Source organism: Trachypithecus francoisi, unplaced genomic scaffold (assembly GCF_009764315.1).
Source record: "Trachypithecus francoisi isolate TF-2019V2 unplaced genomic scaffold, Tfra_2.0 Contig01440, whole genome shotgun sequence".
Classification (NCBI taxonomy): Eukaryota; Metazoa; Chordata; class Mammalia; order Primates; family Cercopithecidae; genus Trachypithecus; species Trachypithecus francoisi.
This window is the reverse complement of record NW_022681431.1, coordinates 27,048,203-27,067,578: the sequence shown is the minus strand read 5'-3', so window position 1 is coordinate 27,067,578 and position 19,376 is coordinate 27,048,203. Positions and strand designations below refer to the sequence as shown.

Genomic DNA, 19,376 nt, shown 5'->3' with positions numbered 1-19,376 from the left:
GAAATACTGAGTTACTTAGGCCCTAGAATAATCAGAACTCAAATTAAGATAAATTTTAAATTCTGTTCCAAAACTGGGAAAACATATTTTCAGACACACACGAGGTCAAAATATTTTCTTTCCATATATCCGCTCACAAAAAACTAGTAGAAAACACACTATACCCAAATGAGGAAGTAAACCCAAGAAAAAAGGAGGACATGGGAGAAAGGTGACAGGAATCTAAGACAGAAGAGGTCTCATGATAATGCCACATCAAGCTAAGTTTTCCTCATTTAAATGAACACCCAAAACCTCAAGAGAATACAATTATAATGCAAGAAAATAAGCAAAAATTATTATTTTGATCACTTCATTAATAGTAGTTTAAAAAAAAAACTTACAGAACTAGCTGTGCACTGTCATGTCTCCGACGTGTGATAAGAAACTTTTCCCGCCACTGCACGAAGTTCCCCAGCACATCACCAGCACCCCCAGCTATGTTGATCAGGTTTCCATTGGTCCAAATCTCCAGTCCAACTAGCACAATTCGAATATTTAACATAATATACATCTGGGAAGAGAGAAATAAAAGTATATAAAATATAGTAAAGAATGTGAGAAAAATCTTTTAACCACATGAAGTAACACGGCTACTTAAATTAAAACTCCCCTGCCTAAAAAAACAATCTTTACTTTAACACAATGAGACTTTGGGCGGTTGGGAGGCCAAGGCAGGTGGATCACCTGAGATCAGGAGTTCGAGACCAACCTGGCCAATATGGTGAAATCCCGTCTCTACTAAAATGGAAAAATTAGCTGGGCATGGTGGTGCATGCCTGTAATCCCAGCTGCTTGGGAGGCTGAGGCAGGAGAATCGCTTGAACCCGGGAGGCAGAGTTTGCAGTGAGCCAAGATTTTGCCACTGGACTCCAGCCTGGGCAACAGAGCGAGACTCCATCTCAAAAAAAAAAAAAATACAATACGACTTTAACCACTCAATAGTCTCAGTTTCCTCAACCATAAAATGATAGTAACAGAGATTCAAAATCCTTATTATCTTCTATTCTAAAATCTGACAAACTCTGGAAATTAAGTTTTTGGTAAAACTGTTTCCAAAATTTGCCCTGATATAATGCAAGCCAATTCACAGTCCACATTTAACCCATTTAATGTAAATACTCCTATATTTCACTGCAGAAATATCAGTGAGTCTGATTACGAGGTGCTACCCCAAGAGGTGTTCTATACAGAGTGAATCACACTGTTTTTCTAAACTTTTATCTAACATTTTAATCACAGGTACATCAGAGGTTTCAGAAAAAGGACTGTGGAACTCATAATTTCATAGGGGTCCTATGAGGAGTAAATGGGTTAATAAATGTAAAGCACTTAGCTCAGTGTCTAGCACACTGTAAGTACTCAAGTGAATGCTATCATCATCGTCGTCATCATTATCATCACTGTCACGCTTGCTGTTCATATCAGCTTTGTAGATAAAATTATCTTATAAGAACATATATCGAACTCTTTAGCATCTCCCACTGGATGAACTCCAAAATCTCAAACCAAACTCACACACAAACACACACACAAATATTGTCGTATCGTGTTTTCAAGATAGAAGGCAGCCTTATTCAAAATAAGATGCATTCGACAAGAATCCAAAGATCTTTCCATAAATGCCAAAGCACCTAAGCCTAGCTACTCTGAAGATAAAGTAAATGGTAATATGAAATCTCTTGCTCTTCTCAAAGTCTTTCTACACTGGTACTTTCTTTTATACATTAAAAAGAGTTACAAAACAAACCAGAAAGCAGACCTCCTAAAGACTGAGCCATTGAGGCCCTATGAAAATCAGAACTCAAAATGAGACATTTTTAAAGTCTGTTCTGAGACTGAAAGAATAGGACAGAATCATCCTGGTTGATAGAAAATACAACTTACACTATCCAAGTAGTTTGCCAGGAGAATCATCTCTTCTCTCACAGCAGTCTGATTTCTTCCCATCATGTCATACTGGAAAAGCAAAGAAGGAGAATCATTATCACCAAAGTAGTTTAAGAATAGAAATGTAAGGCCGGGTGCAGTACCTCAGGCCTGTAATCCTAGCACTTTGGGAGGCCCAGGAGGGTAGATCACCTGAGGTCAGGAGTTCGAGACGAGCCTAGCCAACATGACGAAACCTTCTCTCTATTAAAAATACAAAAATTAGCCAGGTGTGGTGGCGGGTGCCCATAATCCTAGCTACTCAGGAGGCTAAGTCAGGAGAATCGCTTGAACCCGGGGGCGGGGCGGAAGTTGCAGTAAGCCAAGATCCCGCCACTTCACTCCAGCCTGGGAGAAAGAGCGAAACTCCATCTCAAAAAAAAAAAAAAAAACAAGAATAAAAATGTGTCTGTTAAAATGAAGACAAGAATCCAAATATTTCCTCTGAACAAAAAATTGAGGCATTTAAACATTTATCAACATTTCAAATTAAGAAATTTAAAAGTTACACTGTAGTGATAGGAATAAAAGAAAAACTGGTAAAAGGGTAAAGTGAATAATAATGAAAGAGCACTGAAGTCTTCATTTTCTCCAAATTAGTAGAACTTTAAAACAAATTATCTTCTTAATGCTCCCTTTATTTTAATGCAAAAATATTTTCAAGCATTTCACAAAGGTAGAGTTTTAAGCAATCAAAATGCATAGATAAAAGAATAAAAGACAATCTAAAGAACTTCCTGACCCTTCCACCTCTTAGGCTAATGATGTTACCAATAAACCTTTTTCTTTTAAATTTAACAGACTTTAGTTGAGCAAGGAATGACTGATTCAAGAATTGTGTGGCTTCCAAACCAGAACAGGTTCAGAGAGACTCTGCAGCCACATAGTGGAAGAAGATTTATGGACAGAAAAAAGAAAGTGACATACAGAAAACAGAACTGAGGTATGGAAACAGCCAGATTGGTTACAGATCAGCACCAATAAACCATTTATAAATGCTGGGTTGAATTAAAAATGAGAGATTAACCAATAATCGCTAGTTTAAAAAGCATATGTAGATGAAAACATACAGAAGTTTAACCATCTTAAGCCAAATAAATATGACTAATTTTTCTTTGAGACCTGGCTAACTCAAATGTCTATTTTTAACATTATTTTATACAACCAATTTAGCAGAAGAAAAATTTTTAAAGGATTTATGATTTTGCTCTATGCTAAAAGCATTAATATCAGAATATATCAGATTTTATCAGTTAGGGATCGAATCATGATTCTCCTACATAAGAAAAAAAAATTTAATACATTTGACAGGGCTTGACTGAAATTGAACCTTTTTTTTTTTTAACAATTTTCTATCTGTATATAACAAATACATCTGGAGAGAGCAATGAAGAAAAACATTTTGTGTTTTTCGTGTTTTGTTTTGTTTTGTTTTTGTTTTTGTTTTTTTTGAGACTGACTCTCGCTCTGTTGCCCAGGCTGGAGTGCAGTGGCGCAATCTCAGCTCGCTGCAAGCTCCGCCTCCCAGGTTTAAGCCATTCTCCTGCCTTAGCCTCCCGAGTAGCTGGGACCACAGGTGCCCACCACCACGCCCGGCTAATTTTTTGTATTTTTAGGAGAGACAGGGTTTCACCGTGTTAGCCAGGATGGTTCCGATCTCTCTGACCTCGTGATTCGCCCGTCTCGGCCTCCCTAAGTGCTGGGATTACAGGCAAGAGCCACTGCGCCCGGCCAAGATAAACATTTGAATCTTGACTTTTGCGATTTGTCCAAAACATTCTTCTACAGAAGCTTTTTGCCCACTGGGGCTGAGTTCACACTTGTTCGTATTCCATGTGCTTTTCCTTCTGCCACTTGAGGGCAATGAACCTATAATGTACAAATCCGAGTCTATCTCTTAATATTTTCTCCAAATTAGTTATGTGGGGGGGCTTGTTATTTTCCAACCTACATACAATGAGGAATTTTTTTAAAACCAAAAAAACCTCAAAACTGTCTCTACAGCTTACAAGAAAGGAACTGCCAATCATAGTAAGTTTCCACAAATAACTTTTTCACACTGACAACAAAATTGGAAGTCAAAGTCAAAACACTAAAAATATTCTCTATTTTAAATTACACAGCTGTTGTAACAAATACTCACCTGTACCCAACAAATATGTGAAGTATTATTATATCAACAAAAAAAGCAACATGAAAATAAACTATATAGCCATTACCTCTAAAACTGATAATCCTGTAAATGCCAAAATAGGGACACATTACTTCTCTTAGTTAAAGCAAAGCACTTAGTTCAGTTTCTTAAGTATAAATAAGGAAAATGCCCTCATGTGATCCTGTACACGGAAATTAATACTATTCCCTTCTAAAGCATGCCAGGACCTGGAGGTTTTCCATCTCGTAAAGTGCAATATAGGTTATCTCAAATTCTAGAAAGCAAAGCAATTTTATTAGCCAACAAAGCTAAACCTTTTAGAGCCACAGCCCACTAAAGTAATCTGAAAAGTTCTCAAGAGCCTGATAGGCAGTACAGATTCACTCAAAAAATTCAGCATAAGCAAGTTATCAGCAAGAACACGAAAAAAATCATTAATAAAAGATAAACTTAAAGGCAATCACATTTTGCTACATTTAGCTTCTGCTGGTATTCTGGTGGTATAAGGTTTAAGGGAAAAAAACCATTTTAGTTTTAAAATCATTATTTAAGTAAAATCAATACAAACTGTAGTTTGTATTTCCTTCATTAAATGCTCATTTCTCATATCTTTTTCATGGAAAAGAAGAAAAATTGTCACCAATCTTACCCTTTCCTTGTCTACGACAATGAACAGCTCCACATACCGGGTCTGTGGCAAGACAGCTCTTCTTCTCTGTCAAAAACACAAACATCATAAAGGCAAAAAAGTTATAAGGCTATGATCCCATCCTAATCTCTCATCACCTATTTCATGTCTGCTAAGAACATCATAAAATTATTTTACTTAACATATCCTATATTAAGATAGTGAAAAATATGTTTTTTGAAGTGTTATCTTCTTCTTAGTGATGAAAACTTTGTCCACTTCTGCTACTGACTTTAAGTGATGATAAACTATGTCTGAGGGGAAAAAAATGTTTTTGAAGTGTTATCTGTTATCTGCACTAATATGATAAAAATGCTAGTTACAGACAAAATGGGTTTAAGTTTACAAAGCAGCATTACCAGTTTTCTAAAGTCAAAACTACACACACACACACAAACACACACACATGCACACACACACATTTTAATGAAAAACCCCATTACAATGCTGAAAGATAAAACATAGCCACTAATATCCCAGAGCAGAAGTTAGAACAAGGTTGCCATTTAAAAAAATGACTAGTTTTGTCATTTTACAGAAATTCATGCAAAGTAGAATAAGCAAAAATTTTAATGTTTTCCAATGTTTAAAGTCAAAAAGAGGCCAGGCGCGGTGGCTCAAGCCTGTAATCCCAGCACTTTGGGAGGCCGAGACAGGTGGATCACGAGGTCAGGAGATGGAGACCATCCTGGCTAACACGGTGAAACCCCATCTCTACTAAAAAATACAAAAAAAACTAGCCGGGCGACGTGGCGGGCGCCTGTAGTCCCAGCTACTTGGGAGGCTGAGGCAGGAGAATGGCGTGAACCCGGGAGGCGGAGCTTGCAGTGAGCTGAGATCCGGCCACTGCACTCCAGCCTGGGTGATAGCGAGACTCCGTCTCAAAAAAAAAGAAAAGTCAAAAAGAATAGTCCAAGTCAAAAGAGTGGATAGCAGGAGAGGCAATAAAAATAATGCCATCAACTAGTATAAGTTAATTTAAAATATGCCTCTTTCAAGGCAGCAACATATCTCATAGAAAGGTACAATCCCTGCAGCTGAAGTTGATCTAGTCCTAGAACAATTTCAGTCTAAGAGACACCCCTGTCAAGAGCAAATCATGAAGTGCTTTAGCAGTCTCCAAACAGGGATGAGAGTGTCCTTGAAACACACCTGAAGTCGTTAAAGTCCTAAAGCCATATCTCTCTTTCCAATCTAGGGTTCAAGAATCACCATTCGAGTTGTCCAAGAGGTACCTAAATAAACTCTTTTGCAATGGGCCCAGTGGTTTATGCCTGTAATCCCAGCACTCTAGGAAGCTGAGGCAGGAGGACTGCTTTATGCCAGGGGTTCAAGACCAGCCTCGATAATATAATGAGACCTCATCTTTACAAAAATTTTTTTTAAATTAGCCAGGCACGGTGGGTGGCACAGACCTGTAGTAGTAGCTACTGGGAGGCTGAGACAGGAGGATCGCTTGAGCCCAGGAGGCCAAGGCCACAGTAAGCACTGCTGCAGATTTAAGCTCTCATTTCCAAAACCCACAGAATCTAAACTGTACTCAACTTGGTAGCAGGAATTGTATATTGCTCATCTTTTCATCCCCTAGTACCTACCACAATGTCTGGCATACATTTGGCAAAATTAAGAAAAAAAAAAAAAAAAAAAACTACTCATAGTATTGGTTTCATGAATAAACACATGATTTTTCTAAAATGGTAATCTAAGCCACGAAGAATTATGTTATTTCCTTACTCGAAGTAGCTGAGTCATGCTGGGAGGCTCTTCCTCTTCATCCTTTGTAGTTTCTTTCTCTATATCCTTGTTGGAAACTCCACATTTCAGAGGCTCTTTGTGGACATCATCCATTCGATAAATGATGTGCTCAAAATGAGAGCTGTTCTGCAGGGGTTCAATCCCATAACTTGCATTCTCTAAATGCAGCAATCCTCTGAATGTTGCATTACACATATACAAATTTTAAGAAAAAGAAAATACAAAAGGAATCAGAAAACCTAAGTTCAAGTCCTACTTCTTAAATGTGTAAGTAGGCATAGCATGATATAGAGAATAAAATAGAGGCTTTAGAATCAGACAGATAGGGCTGGGGCAGACCTATATTGAAAGCTCAAATAGCTACTTATCAGCGTCACCGCCTGCAAGTCACTTACACTCCCTGAGTGATCTACGGGAAATGGAAGGTACTACAAAGTAGTGATTAAGAATGTGGCATCTGGACCAGAGGACAAGAGTTCTAATTCCAAATGTCTTCTATTAGCTGCAGGACTCTCAGCGAGGTATTTAACCTCTGCCTTGGTTTGCACTCTGCAAAGGACTGTTCTGAAAACAAAATTACTTAATAAGCACAAAACACACAGAACATATTGCCTGGCACATAGTAACTATTAAATAAATGTTAGTACTTAAGTGAAGATAATCATATTCATCTTATATAGAACTAATATGTATTAGTTCAAGCAATCATGCAATCAACCAACCAGTACAGTGCCATGTTGCCATGACCTCAAGGAATGTAATTTTAATACTATAACTTAATTTGAAGTGTAATATAATTTATCTGAACTTCAGTTTGCTCACCTAAATAGGGAAATAATGAGCTCTTATTCACAGTCATAATGAGACTTAAATACAAGTCTTAAATAATACAAGTGAAAATTTTATAAATATAAAGTACCACAGAAATTTAAAGTATATTTTATTTTAAATACCAAAAATGATTTAGTGGTCTCAAAAAAATGTTCCTCTTTACATATTAAAACTCATCAACTATAATACTTTCTTAAATAAACATGTCAAAGGTATCTGAAACACGGCTGTAAAAATGTTCAGTAACATCTAAGTAAATTCCAGTTTTGCTAAGTGCCCAAAAGGATTTAATTTGGAGACAGAAATAGGAAAAAGGGTAAGACACAGGGGAAAGAAAAAAAAGAAGATAAAATAAATTGCTTACCTGAGTCCAAAACAGTTGCTAAGAGCAACGGATGAATTATAAACTCCCTCCACATAGCCCCGAAAATGACAATGATTCTAAATGAAAAATACTGTATTATCTTCAAATATTGCTACATTGCTGCAAAATCATCACAGAAATTGCAGAGCTAACAAAATTACTTGAGGCCAGTCAACTACAAAGTTTTATTTATATTATTGGCATCTCATAGTATCACATGGCATTCTTTAGACCATCTGCAGACTATCTCCTACCACCCTATGAGTACACAAATGTTTAGGCAGAATTCCAGGGAATACAAGGTACAAACAGCTCTGCCTCAGTGACCTTTCAGCCTAGAAGCAGAACAAGACGCATTATATCATCTTCAACATTTCAAATCACAGTCAATCCAAGAACCAACAGCAGCCGGCTGACATCTCACTAAAACTGTGTTTGTATAAAATGACCCTGTGGAAGACACTGATGATGCTTCACAAACTTTAATCTTAAGCAATAGAATCCCCAGGGGAAAGTATGTAAATCTTTCAGTGAAACTTAATTTCATTTTATGGACAAAAGTATATGTCATTACAATACATGACAGTCTGGCCATGTTAAAAAAATTACAGTATCAAAGTTTTAATTTGTATTTCAAATCTACAATCACACTTTCATCTACCTGAACAATATTAAATAACCAAGAAATAAGTGAGACTCCATCTGTCTTGGTTGACATTTTTCAAACACCCAGAAAAGCATAATAACTCTATCATACTTATGATACATAAGTATTATATAAAATAATACTTACATAAGTTTCTATATAATTCAAATTGATTTTTAGCAGTTTAACAACACATACTTTAAATAATAGCAACAAATAATATTCGTTGAGTTAAAAACTGTCAGACTGACTGTTCTAAGCATCTTATATATTAAAGTTAAGTTTCCCAATATATCCATAAAATGGTAACTATTATTACATTTTAAAGTGAACATACCAAGGCACAAACAGATCAAAATAGTTTCATCAGCAAATAATGAGTCAAAATTCAAGCCCAAACAGTGTATGTCTAAAGAAAGTATGCCAAGAAACCTCTACAAGGAAAAAAATGCCTTTTACCATTACAGCTTTTGTCAAGTGACACAAATTATGCTGTGTTTGGCCTTCTGCCTTGGTAATCGTTGGATGCATGACTGAATGGATGGGTTATTTTCTATCTGGTTTATGCTGTAAGGTAAATTCAAACTCCTCTACTAATTTTCTATTGAACAATGGACCAACAATGCACTAAGATAAAGAAATCAGATAGTGGACCAGAAGAGGATAGGCCTAAGTCAGCAGTTCCTTGGTTTTTGTAAGTACTAATAATTCATCTAAAATAAAGATTTTTTTGCCTCTTATTTATTTGAAGAATGCTGCAAAAAGTGCACAACCAACAGAAACAATTCAACCTAGCAAAGTATTACAAAGTTCAGAAGAAAAAAAAAAAAATGTAGTGGGAATAAAGATTTCTCATGAAAACCACGGCAAAAGAAAAAAATGTATAATACCTAAGTGCCAAAAAGGACTGTAAAACACTCAAACAAAGCTAGAAATGTTTATGCTCTAGTAATAAACACATAAAGCCAAATTTGACATCTGCCAATTATTTTGGGTATTCTGGCCAGCTCTGTCCCCAGGAGTACTCTGTTCTCTGATCCAGAGAGGACCACACCTCTTTTAGGGAAGAATTATTTTCAGAAAAAATTTAGAACATTAGAACACGTAACACCAAACGAGTGTTTTTCTTTACTAAATATTAATGACAAATTAAATGTTTTAATAAGTTCACTTTTACAGATATTAACTTTCAACAAAAAAATCAAAAACTCCTATTTTCAAAACATATCAAATTTTCCCCATCATCAGTAAGGATTACCATTAAATAGAAGATGTATTTTCCTAGTCTTTAAAAAAAAAACCTTAACTACTGAGTACCTGGAGAGCTGTAAGGTACAGCTTAGTCTATAGAAATGCACCCACTTTTCCCAGGATAACCCACATATCATAATGTTAAAGGTGCCCTGTGGGGCTGTGCAATGTAACAGTCCTGAGAGCCTACATAGAACTCATTTTTAAATTATAATTGTTTTAAAATTTGCTATGGGATCATGAGGAAAATATATTACCTGTATATTGGGATGGTCAGTGATTAGAGTCCCTTCTTTGTTGTAGGTATAAACTACAAAATCTTCAGGCAAAAGGTCTCTGGAAGAGAAATAAAATACCATTTAAATATATGTTATCTATCTACAACTAAGGATATGATTCACAAGGCATTATCTCTAGAGGAGACAAGCAGGAGTAAATAAGAACTTTCACCAGATAAATTATTATTTTAAAATGTGCTACTATAAAATTAAAAGCTCATAAACAGCCGGGCAGTGGCTCACGCCTGTAACCCCAACATTTTGGAAGGCTGAGGTAGGAGGATCACTTGAGGCCAGGAGTTTGAGACCAGCCTAGGCAACATGGTGAGACCCTGTCACTACAAAAAATAAAAAATGAGCTGGGCATACTGGCACACACGTATAGTCCCAGCTACTCAGGAAGCTGAGGTGGGAGGACTGCTTAAGCCCAGGAGTTCAAGGCTGCAGTGAGCTATGATCATGCCTCTGCACTCCACCCTGGATAACAGAATAAGACCTTGTCTCTTAAAAAAAAAGAAGGAAAAAAAAAGCTCATAAATAGACAACTCTGAAATAGTGTACATTACTTACTCATAAATAATATGTAACATTAAGCTACACATTTATTCTAATGGTCATAAAATGCTAGCTGCAAAAAACTTAAGGCAACACAAATAATGTCCCTAAATTTTTCAGATACAACTCACAGGAAAAGTAAAAACTGGGTTACTGACAGGATACCATATTTACAGAAGAAAAATAAATGGTTTTTTACACTCTTTTCTAAAAGTTCTATATAAATAAGAATTAAACTCCTCAGTATGGAGGCAAATTTCTGTCTCAACTGTTGAAAGAAACAATTATTCCTGATTTCCAAAGCCTCACTCCATGTTAAGGAGGTTCAGTGGCATCAAGCATGTTTATGAGGATCAGGTTCTCTTGCAGCAGGACTGCAGCAGCTGTATGCTTATCTCCAGGCCTTATGGACAGGTCAGGGATGTAATGTGCTAATGTGTGATTCATAAATATGCCATTTCAAGTTCAAAACTCCCCTAGAGGCACCCGGGACCAGCCTGTCTATATTGACTAGAAATGAACAAATGGAAAGTTTTTATCTGATTTAGTTAGGTACACAGCCTGACTTTAGCTACATGATCAGCGAGGTAGAAAAGATATCTTCAGTAAACTTGTGCCTGGGCTCCCCAGAAAATATGATGCCTCACACATATCTCAGCAGTTCATAATCTGGAGGCAAAGCACATCTGTGCAACTGAAAAAGGACCCTGGGGGTCGTGCCTTGATGACTGCCTGCACTTTCTTTGTCCTGATGCATTACATCCTTTACCTTTATTAAAGTCTATGTGAGTAGGCATGGGAGTAGCCGGTGGAACCTTAGTCTTTCCAATAATTGGACCCTGTTCGGTCATTGCAGGCTCCCCTTCTCCCCAACTCCCCCACACATGTGTAGCCTCTGCTCCCTTAGTGATGCATTTGGAAAGAATAAACTGGGGGGTGCTTGGCTTTGGTCTCTGCCTTCTTTCCTGTTTGGAAGTTCCTGCCTGCCCAGCCAGCTGCCACCGTGCAGCACAGATATGAAGAGCTAAATCTGCTTAATCCCAGGGTTCAGGATCCACTAAACCATATCAAATTAGAAACAAAACCAATATACTATTGGAAAAACATTACTGAAAAGCCAAAATAAATTAAATGTCTTACTTGTTCCTTTCCAAGTGAATAATGTGCTCTTTTCCTTCAGCCTGAATAACGTAAGATACCTAAATGCACAGAAGGAGAAAAGAAGAATAAAACATCATCTTGAAAATTACTTTTCAACAACATCTCATTTATTAGATGCAGGAAATTCCATTCTGAATTAAAATAATTTGGTATTGGCTGAACAGTTTAATAGAAGAACTTTGTGTCAATCCTTAAATAATAAAAAATATACTCTGATCATCCTTTCCTTCCTTTCATAACTGATCATGGAAAATAACCTTCATGTCTATCTAACTCTTCTCAAATTCATTTCTAATTCAGCTATAACTGCAGGGATTATCTTCTCAAGTCCATCAATGTATTACCTATAGTATAAGACAGTTCCTGCTTTTGTCTAAATGAAATGGCACTCTTGGTTTCAAGAGATTATCCCTAGTTCTAGTTATATAAAGTTGAAAAGAAATTCAACTCCTGTTATGATACAAATTACAGGGCTTACCTCATTTCCTCAATTCTAAAACATGCTTTTTTCCCTCATATTAATGTCCCTGAAACAAGGACACATCATACAAAGGCACAGCAGTCTAACCAGCACCACTTCTGTTTTCTTTTTTTTTTTTTCTTTTTGACATGGAGTCTTACTCTGTCACCCAGCCTGGAGTGCAATGGTGCAATCTTGGCTCACTGCAACCTCCGCCTCCCGGGTTCAAGCAATCTCCTGTCTCAGCCTCCAGAATAACTGGGATTACAGGCTCCCATCACCACACCTGGCTAATTTATGCATTTTTGGTAGAGACAGGGTTTCACCATATTGGTAAGGCTGGTCTTGAACTCCTGACCTCAGGTGATCCACGTGGTCTCTCAAAGTGCTGGGATTACAGGTATGAGCCACCCCGCTGGGCCACTTCTGTCTCTTTATTAGTGGTACATAAAACAATATGCTGTGTCTCACAATTGATGGCATCTTAGAGTCAAGGAATTAAAGTAACATATATACACATCCTCCAATTCATGGGATCATCTTCTCTACCTCAGGCAACTCTGAAACAACTTCCCCAGCAACTCACCATGTCATTAGCCACAAGTGTTTAATGTGATCTCTGGAACTAAGAGATCTGACTTTGCCTTAGCTCTTTAATAAAAAAGAAAGTCAGGAAGGGACTCGACAACTAACATTATCAGAAATGTCTACTTAATATTCCCGACTGTTTCCAGGCTCAGTTAACATTTTGTCAAGAAACAGTATCATCCCCTTCACCACAGCACATTTGCCTCTGACTTCTAAGCGCTAGACCAACCTACGGATCCTGTCATTCTACCTCCACATCCCGCATGGGACGCCAAGAACCCTTCATCATCTACCTCAATCTCCAGTGGGCCATCAAAACCACCAAGCTCTTTCCATTGCTACAGCTTTATCATGTGCCTTTCTATCATTCTCTCTTAGACAATCACGATGTAAAAACATCACTGCTATGTCTATTAAAAAGAAATCTGAGGGCCGGGCGCGGTGGCTCAAGCCTGTAATCCCAGCACTTTGGGAGGCCAGACGGGCAGATCACGAGGTCAGGAGATCGAGACCGTCCTGACTAACACGGTGAAATCCCATCTCCACGAAAAAATACAAAAAACTAGCCAGGCAAGGTGGCGAGCGCCTGTAGTCCCAGCTACTCGGGAGGCTGAGGCAGGAGAATGGCGTAAACCTGGGAGGTGGAGCTTGCAGTGAGCTGAGATCCGGCCACTGCACTCCAGCCTGGGTGACACAGCAAGACTCCGTCTCAAAAATAAATAAATAAATAAACAAAATGAAAAGAAATCTGAGAGACCAAAGATTATTTTGTGATAGTTTACTCCTCCCCCAAGTATCTGCCTGGATTGTTCACCTGCCTCCTTCTGGTCTTTACTAAAGGGCTACCTTCTTGTAAGGCTTTCCCTGGCCATCCTATTGAAAAATGCAATCCTCTCCCCAGCAATTCACCATATCCAGTCTCCCATCCCTTTTCTTGCTTTAATTTTCTCCACAGCATTTATCACCATCTGAAGTTATATACATTTTTGGTTTTGGGGTTTTTTGTTTTTGTTTTTGTTTTGTCTCTCTCTCTCCCCCACTCACTAGAATGCAAGCTTCATAGAATACAAGATTGCATTCATGCAAGGGCATAAATTTTTGTCTGTTTTGTTCACTGCCATATCCCCAGTAGCTAAATGGTACCTAGCATACAATAGTAACTCAATAAATACTTTTGAATGAGTAAATTACATTCACTGTTGAATGAGCAAAATCCAGTTCAATATGCACTGACCGTATCACTTCTCCAAATATTTACCAAAGCACAAAAATGACAGTTATTTATGACAATCCCAAGTATCAATGAGGAAGTACTAAATGAAGATACTATCAGAGACAGAAAAAAGTAGAAAACACAGTCCCTAGGCTGAAAGTCTACCATTCACTGAAGAAAAGGAGGAAAACAGGTGGCTCATGCCTGTAATCCCAGCACTCTGGGAGGCTGAGGCAGGCAGATCACTTGAAGCCAAGAGTTCGAGAACAGCCTGGCCAACATGGCAACACCCCATCTCTACTAAAGACACAAAAATTAGCTGGACATGGTGGCACATGCCTGTAGTCCCAGCTACTCGAGAGGCAGAGGCACAAGAATCACTTGAACCCAGGAGGCAGAGGCTGCAGTGAGCCGAGATCGCACCCAAACAGAGATTAACTGATTAACTCTATTCTAAGACAAAACATAATCAAACGGTAGGCTGTCCAGTTCAAACAAGTAAAATGTATGAATTTTAAAAAACAAGCAAAATGTATAAATTCTTCTACAGAGGAGATCTTAGAGTCATTTACTCCTCAGTTAGAAAGGAGTAAATGGAGTTGAGTGACCAACCCAATTAGTAGGTGGTGGTATTCACAGGGAGGACCAAAACTAAAAGTTCTCCTGATCCTCAACTCCAGTGTTCTTTTCACAATGCCCACTCCCTAAAAAACAGGCAAGCTGTCTTACATTTCTGAGTGTATCAGCAATTCAGATATTAATATAATTCAGAATAAGCTAAATTCTGTGCTTTATTACCTGCTGTTGTTAAATTATAATAAAATTTAATTATACTACTATAAAGTTGAAGGACTTATAAAATTAAAGTCCAAATAGTTATTTCTGAACAAACTTTACGAAAGAATAGTACAAAAAATAATTTTTGTGCACTGGTTACCCCATTAACAGCACAGTAAGTTTCTTCCAATATGGAAATAAAACCTGTATTTTAGGAAATATTCCCTAATATAAAATATATGCATTTAACACATTAGCACTCTTCACTGTCAGTGAAGATATAGCATAAAGTGTTCTAGCTCACCAAAAGCAACAGCAACAAAAGCCAAAATTGACAAATGGGATCTAATTAAACTAAAGAGCTTCTGCACAGCAAAAGAAACTACCATCAGAGTGAACAGGCAACTTACAGAATAGGAGAACATTTTTGCAATCTACTCATCTGACAAAGGGCTAATACCCAGAACCTATAAAGAACTCAATCAAATTTACAAGAAAAAAACAAACAACCCCATCAAAAAGTGGGCAAAGGATATGAACAGACATTTCTCAAAAGAAGACATTCATACAGCCAACAGACACATGAAAAAATGCTCATCATCACTGGTCATCAGAGAAATGCAAATCAAAACCACAATGAGATACCATCTCACACCAGTTAGAATGGCAATCATTAAAGAGTCAGGAAACAACAGGTGCTGGAGAGGATGTGGAGAAATAGGAACACTTTTACACTGTTGGTGAGATTGTAAACTAGTTCAACCATTATGGAAAACAGTATGACGATTCCTCAATGATCTAGAACTAGAAGTACCATATGACCCAGCCATCCCATTACTGGGTATATACCCAAAGGATTATAAATCATGCTGCTGTAAAGACACATGCACACGTATGTTTATTGCGGCACTATTCACAATAGCAAAGACTTGGAATCAACCCAAATGTCCATCAGTGACAGACTGGATTAAGAAAATGTGGCACATATACACCATGGAATATTATGCAGTCATAAAAAAGGATGAGTTTGTGTCCTTTGTAGGGACATGGATGCAGCTGGAAACCATCATTCTCAGCAAACTATCACAAGAACAGAAAACCAAACACTGCATGTTCTCACTCATAGGTGGGAACTGAGCAATGAGATCACTTGGACTCGGGAAGGGGAACATCACACACCGGGGCCTATCACGGGGAGGGGGGAGGGGGGAGGGATTGCACTGGGAGTTCTACCTGATGTAAATGACGAGTTGATGGGTGTTGACAAGTTGATGGGTGCAGCACACCAACATGGCACAAGTATACATATGTAACAAACCTGCACATTATGCACATGTACCCTGGAACTTAAAGTATAATTTTAAAAAAAAAAGTGTTCTAGCTATCACAAACTGAGTCAGGTTATATAATTATAATAATTATAATTCTTATTATAATAAAAATCACTGTGACCATTGCCTGTCAATTAAAATGTATATAATCAGCAGCCTACCCTAGTGACAGAATTCAATTTAACTATGTTATTCTGTTATGTTTCGAGTTGATCATACTGTCTTTTAAAAAAAAAAAAAGATACTGGCTGGGCATGGTGGCTCACACGTGTAATCCCAGCACTTTGGGAGGCCGAGGCAGGCGGATCACCTGAGATCAGGAGTTCAAGATCAGCCTGGCCAACACGGTGAAACCCTGTCTCTACTAAAAAAATACCAAAAAATTAGCCAGGCATGGTGGCGCATGCCTGTAGTCCCAGCTACTCGGAAGGCTGAGGCAGGAGAATCACTTGAACCCAGAAGGCGGAGGTCGCAGTGAGCCGAGATTGCGCCACTGCACACTCCAGCCTGGGCGACAGAGCAAGACTCCACCTCAAAAAAAAAACGATACTAAGGCTCAATATGATGCTTTTACTAACACAGGTGTGCTATGCTAAGTAACAGCCAAGTAATAACTCACTGAACTGATCACTGCTACAAATAACACCTTTGTGCTAAAACAGAAAAGAAAAAAAATTAAACACATTATTTCTCAAGATACAACTTACTTGTTTTGAATAGGGCCTAGGGGCTTCTCTTCTTTCTCTAGTTAATCTCCAAGGAGTTATAATTTCATAAGAAGAAAGATGTGAGGTCTGTTGAAAGCCTACAGAAAAGGCAATAACAAATATACTAAGTGAAACTGAAAAACTACGTGGGCACACAATATAATGAAAATCAAAAGCTGAATGTTCAAATCACAGAAAAATCACCTGACATTCCCATATTACATTCCCATATTATAATATGCATATAATAAAAGTACTTTTATATAAAGTTGTATTAATACATGAAAACAGCAATGCATTAGGTAAGTATGAGGGAGGAAAATGTATTTTCTTAAAAAGTATACCAGTCTTTATCCAAACATTATAAATACACGTAGCAATCATTTCAAACATTTTTAGCTATAAACCCTAACCCTTTTTTCTCAAAAGAAATCTTAAGGCATGAACACAAGAAGAAAGAAAAGAACTGTTTGGTGGGGAAATGGTGGAAGACATCCTAGAGTCTAGCACCCTTCCCTTATCTCCCATTCCTCCCCCTCACCAAGCATGAATAACATCCTCTCAGATGATACTACTAAATACTTACTGCCATAGTTTGTATGTTTGACTTCTCCTAATCTTATGCTGAAATTTAACCCCCAGTGTGTTAGTGTTGCGAGGTGGGGTGTAGTAACAGGTGTTTGCGTCATGGAGGTGGATCCCTCATGAACAGAGTAATGCCTTCCCTGAGGGGCCAGGGAAGGAGAAAGAGTTCTTGTTCTGTTAGTTCCCTCAAGAGCTGGTTGTTAAAAAGAGCCTCTCTCCCCCATCTCTCTTGCTTCCTCTCTTGCCTTGTGACCTCTGTACCCGCCAGCTCCACCTCCCCTTCTGCCATGAATGGAAGCAGCCTAAGGCCCTCTCCAGAAGCAGATGCCTGTGCCATGCTTCTTGTACAGCCTGCAGTGAATCAAATAAACCTCTTTTCTTTATAAATTACCCAGTCTCAGGTATTCCTTTATAGCAACACAGACTAAGACATTTATTAAACGGACAAGGACTATAAGTGGGAAAAGGTACTTTTAATATCTGATGGGTTAACTCTAACAAATAAAACAAACATATACTCAACAATGTAGCCATGTTCTCAAATTATAGCCATTAATCCATCACAAAAACACAAACTTTATACAAAATTTGTTAACAGTTAAGAACTCTGAAAGTCATGCAGACTTACTCCCACTTCCAATTCTGTTCAGTCTATCAGCACGGAATCATGATATCTTAAGTAGGGCTTGGCTTCTAAAGTCATCACTTGAATCCAAATTGAGTATAATCTAAATTGCCAACACAAATCTCTTAGGAAGACACACCATGTTGGAGTCCAATACATAGTCTTTCGACAAGTCCAACACAAGCTCTTTTTCTTCCAGCATTATTACTAATGGCTTAACCCTTACTAACCTCACCTCTAGATGACTATACTTTTTTACCTGGTCTCCCTACTCTCATACTCTCCTCCTTTGATCCAATCTATATGTTCATTCACTCATTAGTTTCCTCATAACCCTCAGATTTCTCAAATATAGATTAAGATGAATTATTTACATCTAACTTTTTCCAAGATAACATTGTATATAAAATGTTTATAACTTTGTCTGGTTTGGGATTAAAAAGATACAAACAGCTGCAAACCATAAATTATATCATATCCAATATAACGCATGTATAAACAGCTTTTAAACTCTTTACCCATCAGCATCTTATATCTCTTTAAGAATCTGTTTTCTTTTGCAACAGGACACAACTGGAGAAACTGGTTATTTTACCAAGTTTTGACTGGAATGTTGTGCTTTCCTTTAAGGAATCAAACTTGATTTACAGAACCAATAAAAGTCCCTTGAGAAAAGTGGCCATGTACCTTGTCTACACAGTCCCTGCACAAGGTTCCTGATCTGTTGTAAATAAAGAATGTCACTATCTACAGGCCCAGGTGCACCAAGTTATTTCAGGACCTCAAGAGGAGAGGAATTTACCCAACTCATACCTGTATTTAACTGTGCAAAACCCATGGCTGAGCTCAGCTCAAAAAAAGTCTCAAAGCCAATTAAAAAGTGCCTATGTGGCAAATAATTATTCTTACTGCACTCATTTCAAATAATCAGGTGAAGTATAATAAGACTAAACCTTGTTTTGCTAACTATCATATCCTATCAGTCCTATCATGATTTGTTTTTAATGCAAATGGGGGACAGGAAAGAGAAAAAGTGTGTTTCAAGAACTATGATACACCTGTCATTAAATTCTAGTCTCATCAGTTGTATTTGAGTTTTTCCCTGCAATTTGAACTGGCTCTGCTTATTTCAGTGAACCAATCAGTGATCTCTAACTGCAGCTCAGAAGAAACAAGAGGGATGGCTAATGTTAACATCTGGATCAGTATTCTAATTCTGGGCATATATTGGAATCAGTTAATGACCCTATATCAGCTTGGTTCCAACAACTGCCCAGTTCATGGAACACCTTTCTATTTAGTTTACTTGGAATAATTTTACTTATTTTGCTTTACTGTCATGAAATATATTGCTATTGTAATCTTTGTGTGGGAATGCAGGATAAGCTTACTGAATGTTTTCCTAAATTGAACACTTATTAATTATTAATCTTATTAA

The 19,376-nt window shown here is 37.6% G+C and overlaps 1 protein-coding gene and 1 non-coding gene across 2 annotated transcripts in view; one reads left to right on the top strand and one right to left on the bottom strand.

Moving 5' to 3' along the window:
- The window catches only part of ADAM9 (ADAM metallopeptidase domain 9), a 115,749-nt gene that overhangs the window by 87,740 nt on the left and 8,633 nt on the right, over positions 1 to 19,376 (bottom strand). The window contains exons 2-9 of the mRNA XM_033231685.1: positions 16,729 to 16,826; positions 11,632 to 11,690; positions 9,916 to 9,994; positions 7,762 to 7,838; positions 6,546 to 6,741; positions 4,773 to 4,838; positions 1,927 to 1,998; positions 384 to 553 (exon numbers count right to left, since the gene is read on the bottom strand). Of these exons, the coding sequence (XP_033087576.1) occupies positions 384 to 553; positions 1,927 to 1,998; positions 4,773 to 4,838; positions 6,546 to 6,741; positions 7,762 to 7,838; positions 9,916 to 9,994; positions 11,632 to 11,690; positions 16,729 to 16,826 (817 nt within the window). The remainder of the gene's footprint in view (positions 1 to 383; positions 554 to 1,926; positions 1,999 to 4,772; positions 4,839 to 6,545; positions 6,742 to 7,761; positions 7,839 to 9,915; positions 9,995 to 11,631; positions 11,691 to 16,728; positions 16,827 to 19,376) is intronic.
- On the top strand, positions 5,006 to 5,074 carry LOC117096066. Its single transcript, XR_004442334.1, has one exon. It is a non-coding gene; the product is annotated as a small nucleolar RNA SNORD38 (small nucleolar RNA).